Genomic DNA, 4,572 nt, shown 5'->3' on the forward strand with positions numbered 1-4,572 from the left:
GCTAGGTTGCTACCTCTGTTAGCTTAGCTCCCACCTCCGCATTAGCTTTGGGTTAGCTTCAGGTTAGCTTGTAGCTAGTTTGACCGGGTGTCGTCAGTTGATCCCAGCCTTACAGCCCCACCCTCAGCTCCACCTCTCTTCCCTTTTGTGGAATTGTCTGGGCTTGACAGAACCTGTGACACGGTCAAAATGGCGGTGGTAGCCACCTCCAATTTTAGCAGAAAAACTTGTTATTGGAGCCTATGGAAACCCAATGTCCAACGCGTCGATGGTACATACATACATTCATATACAACCACTGCAGTCAAAACCAAATCGATTGTAGCAGAAGGGTATATATTCTATTGATAACTATAATCTCTTTCACTTTTGGTGGAATAGGAAAATTGTAGAATTTTTACCCTAGATGTTCAGCTTCTTTTCTGTCACCCAGAGACTTCAACCCACTCCCATGTATTTTAGACCTGACTTTTTTATGGTCACATGTTACAAAGCTGCCAATATTTTTTAACAACTGGGCATCATTTCATTCATTTTCAGCAACATTTTGATGGATATTTCCAGAAATAAATGGTATAAACTACATATTGTCTCTGTGGTAAAGCAAAAATAATGAACTCTTTTAAAGGAGATTCTTTTCTATACCCATTGTAGGTCTCTTCTATTAGGAAGTCTGCTAAACTGGAGTTAAAAGAACACACTCATGTTTGCACTGAGTTAGCATTTTACTGTCACTTCATAAATATAACAGAAATAACATGAGTCTGCAGACTAGAGAACATCTTAGACTATAATTATAACAAAGCATGTTTTTTTTCAAAGCAGCTGTAATAAATGTACCGCTTGTTCTTGTTCATGGCAGGTAGGATGCTGGGTGATATAAGACCTGAAGCACATGCTTATTGCTTTTATGCTGTTTTCTCATGTTTGGTACTGAAATATATCAGCTTATGCATGAATGGTAAATGGCCTGTATTTGATATAGCATCTTCTAGAGTCCTAGAGCCCCCCAAGGTGCTTCACAAGTCATTCACCCATGCATGCACACATTTACTCCCTGGCAGTGATGAGCTACAATGTAGCCACAGCTACACCAAGGTGTGCTGACAAGAGGCGAGGCCTGCTGAGCACCACCAGCTGGCATGGTGGCTTAAGTGTCTTGCCCAAGGACACAACCGCAGCAATCTCTGCTAAAAGCCTGGATCAATCCTACAACCCTCCGATTACTGGACAACCCGCTCTACCTCCTGAGCTACTGCTGCCCCTAAAGCTCCATTAGCCAAAACACACCATGAAAATGCTGAAAAATACCAAGGAAGACAGTCCAGAAACTTTAAGGTGAGTAAATATGGCGGAATAAACACAAGAACTTCTAGTGAGTTGGGGAGCAGTTGGGTTTATTAAAAATACTGGACACAAATCGAATGTCAGGAAAAAAGGCACCAGAATATAAAAAGGGTATGGGACAGTATTTACTCTTTTACAATAGTGGGAGTGATCATCTTCTTGAAGGAGTAGTATTTGCATTCACTGGGTGGTGCAATGTCCATGGTGGTGGTGCTAATCTTCTCCTTCTTAAATCCAGCTTCGAGCAGATGAGGCACCTGAGTTTCCTGTAAATCATTAACAGAGGCGGTGGATGTGAGGCAGCTCACGTTCTGATCCTGGTTATCAGTAACCTTGAAACTGAAGCGATACGTTACAGCTGTTTTCCACACATTCACTTTCATACTTCCATAGGGTCAAACGCCGTAGATTATAGCATCAAGATTAACACTTTGAGTCAGTTCAAGTGCTTGGATAACATGAAAAATGTTTTTATGAATGCATTTATTTTTTCATTAATTCTAAAACAAGGAAGCATCAACAGGCACCAGTTTGGACCCATTAGGTGGATTTATAGTGCTAAATGTGGCACATTATTACTTTTATAGTACGCTTCAAAACACTTGGCAGAGTTTCTGTTGTGTTGGCACAGCACGGTAAATCAGAAGCACTCAAGTTGTTCACGGGGTTGTATTCTGGATGATTTCATTTTGATTGTGTCATAAAGGGTGACAAACCTCAAACATTTTCTCAATGTTGTCATATTTGGTCTTGAGCAGCTCGCCCCAGGAGGTCAGGTTGCAGTAGGTGAGGATGCCATCAGGTTTTAGCAGCCTGTGAGCGTGACCCTGCAGGAAATTCACACAAAATAATTTCAGATGTGCTCACTACACAGAACTAAATGCTAAAGTTAGGTTGACTTTGATTTTTTTAGGTTAAACAAAAATAAGTTAAATACTTTAATGAAGTCAAACTGGTGAGTGTGCCATGATTCCTCAGAGAGAGGGTATGTGTCGTACAAGATACCTGTTTGAGGACAATAACCATGTTAACAGGTGAATCAACCACATTTATGCACAAGTTATTTTTGCTAATTTAAACAATTTCACAACTGATTATCTTTAACTTGTTTACAAAATATTTGGCTCCTGTTCATTTGAATATCTTTGTATAAAATCTTTTTTTTTCAAGTTTGTTTTATTTCTCACCATCAAAATGATTATCTGGAAGAGTGGGAGCAACATTCTCCCAAAGACCCTTCAGAGGAACAACCTGCAGAAGCACAAAACACTGGACTTCATATTTCAAAACAAAACAATGCATTTAGTTGGTATTATGCCCGTGTGCAGACATATCTAGTTTCAAGCACACACAATAAAGTTTTCAGCTTTTTAGTCGGCTGTTCCAACCTTGTGTGGCTGAGACTTGGCCCAGTTCTCCAGGCGAGCAAAGACTCCATCGTTGCACTCGATGATCCAGTGCTCCTCGATGGAAAAAGACTCTAGCTTGGTGGCAGCGATGGCCATGCCAAATCCAATCTCCAGAACCCGACCACCTACAGGACAATTTCAGCAAAAAGGGAAATTGTTGGATTAATGCAAATAAATTATATTGAAAAGATGATAAAAAATCTGATTATTTTATTTAAAATGCTTAAACCTGAAAAGTTGTTTGTTGACCTTTAATCCTAGATCAAGTCCCACGTGTTCTTGCAGCTTCATTAAAGCGGATTTGTGTGTGTGTGTGTGTATGTGTGATTATTTCTGATATAAATACCAAAGTAATTTTTGCTCTGCAGGATGATTATAACTTGTGACCAAAGCAAAAGGTCAAAGCCTTTCATTCTTTTAACAACACACAAACAGTTGAGGGGAAAAAAAGTTATTATCTTAACTTCTCATAATGATTAGATATTTAACTGCTAAATTCCCCAAACATAACTACATTTATATTACAAGAAAATTTGCATTTGAATGCATAATTTTTGCAACATTTTAAGTGCACTTGTGGGTTTTTGCATCTGTGACAGATAACGAATCAATTCATTTCCACCTAAAGTTTATTTCTTTTTATAGAACTTTCTGGAATGGCAATCACAAGCCTTTTCTAGACCATTCAACAAAAAAGACAATCCAAAGGTCAAAGATGAAGGTGAAAGTGAGTGAGCTGTTTTGCCTGCAGCAGATTCCTTGGCCTTTTCCTAAAAGTGAAATAACAGCTGTTGTAGTTCTCACTAAGAGCACCTGTTATGCACACGTTACTGCATTGAAAAAAACGCTCAAAAGTGAGCAAAACATGCACAATATTAAAGTAAATGGCATAAATAGCATTGCAGCAAACCAAAAAGTGACAATAATGAGATTTGCATGCATTTAGTCATTTATATTTTTTATTCAAAATTTTGTTTTGCACTTTATGTTCAGTTAAGAAAATGTAATGCATACAAGAAGGTTTATGGCTTATCAAAGTTACAGATTTGCATTTATTACAGCACGAAGTTGTTTCAATGTAAATTGCAAAAAACCCAAAAAAACCATGACATTTCATGGAAAACAGCTACCTCCACCTTCAGATGAAGTCAGTGTTGGGTACGCTATGTTAAATATCGGACACGCCACATAGAACAACGCGGTGTCCGATAATGCACGGTGGGCTCCTACAACTACTTTTACCTTTTGAGGCTGCAACGGTGGCCAGTGAGTGCATGTACGGGGTTTCCCAGCGCTCCATGACGGGCTTGCCCATGATTTCCAGGTGGGTGTCCGCCTCATTGTAGCCGGCGCTAGCGTCGTGCCAGGCGGGCTTGCAATCCTCTCCCTTAGAGAATATAGGCAGAACCTCGGAGGACATTCTTTTTAGATGTTGTTTGGTTCTGGGCGAACGGTTCGGCAGGCACAGAAGAGGGACAAACCAAGAAGGCGGTGGTTTATATCGAGCCCTCAAGTGCTGACACCGCAGTAGTGTGACGGCGGGTCAAAGCGCAGAGCGCGCGCGCGCGTACACACACATACCGACAGTGGGAGAGCCCAAGATCCTCCGGAGTCGAGATGCTTCACTCACCAGTAAAGATGGGCTTGTTCGGGTTGTTGAAGAAAACAAAAATAGATGTTTTAGTTACAAGTACAGTGGAGTAATTTTGTTAACTTTAATAAAGTTTAAAGTTTTAAATCAAACCCTTAGAATGGTGATAAGTGGTTTCTGTTGTGTTTTATTGCAGGGATATTTTAGATGTTAGACAATAAAACA

The 4,572-nt window shown here is 39.9% G+C and overlaps 1 protein-coding gene across 1 annotated transcript; it reads right to left on the reverse strand.

Moving 5' to 3' along the window:
- Nucleotides 1-1,376: 1,376 nt before the first annotated feature.
- gamt (guanidinoacetate N-methyltransferase) lies at nucleotides 1,377-4,321 on the reverse strand. Its single transcript, XM_015970833.3, has 6 exons — nucleotides 3,999-4,321; nucleotides 2,736-2,881; nucleotides 2,535-2,598; nucleotides 2,285-2,352; nucleotides 2,064-2,174; nucleotides 1,377-1,613 (listed from the first exon to the last, which is right to left on the reverse strand). Exons 1-6 carry the CDS (start codon nucleotides 4,174-4,176, stop codon nucleotides 1,473-1,475), a joined length of 708 nt encoding a protein of 235 aa, XP_015826319.1. The 5' UTR covers nucleotides 4,177-4,321; the 3' UTR covers nucleotides 1,377-1,472.
- Between the last annotated feature and the right edge of the window lie 251 nt (nucleotides 4,322-4,572).

The sequence above is a fragment of the Nothobranchius furzeri genome, chromosome 8 (assembly GCF_043380555.1).
Source record: "Nothobranchius furzeri strain GRZ-AD chromosome 8, NfurGRZ-RIMD1, whole genome shotgun sequence".
Lineage (NCBI taxonomy): Eukaryota > Metazoa > Chordata > Actinopteri > Cyprinodontiformes > Nothobranchiidae > Nothobranchius > Nothobranchius furzeri.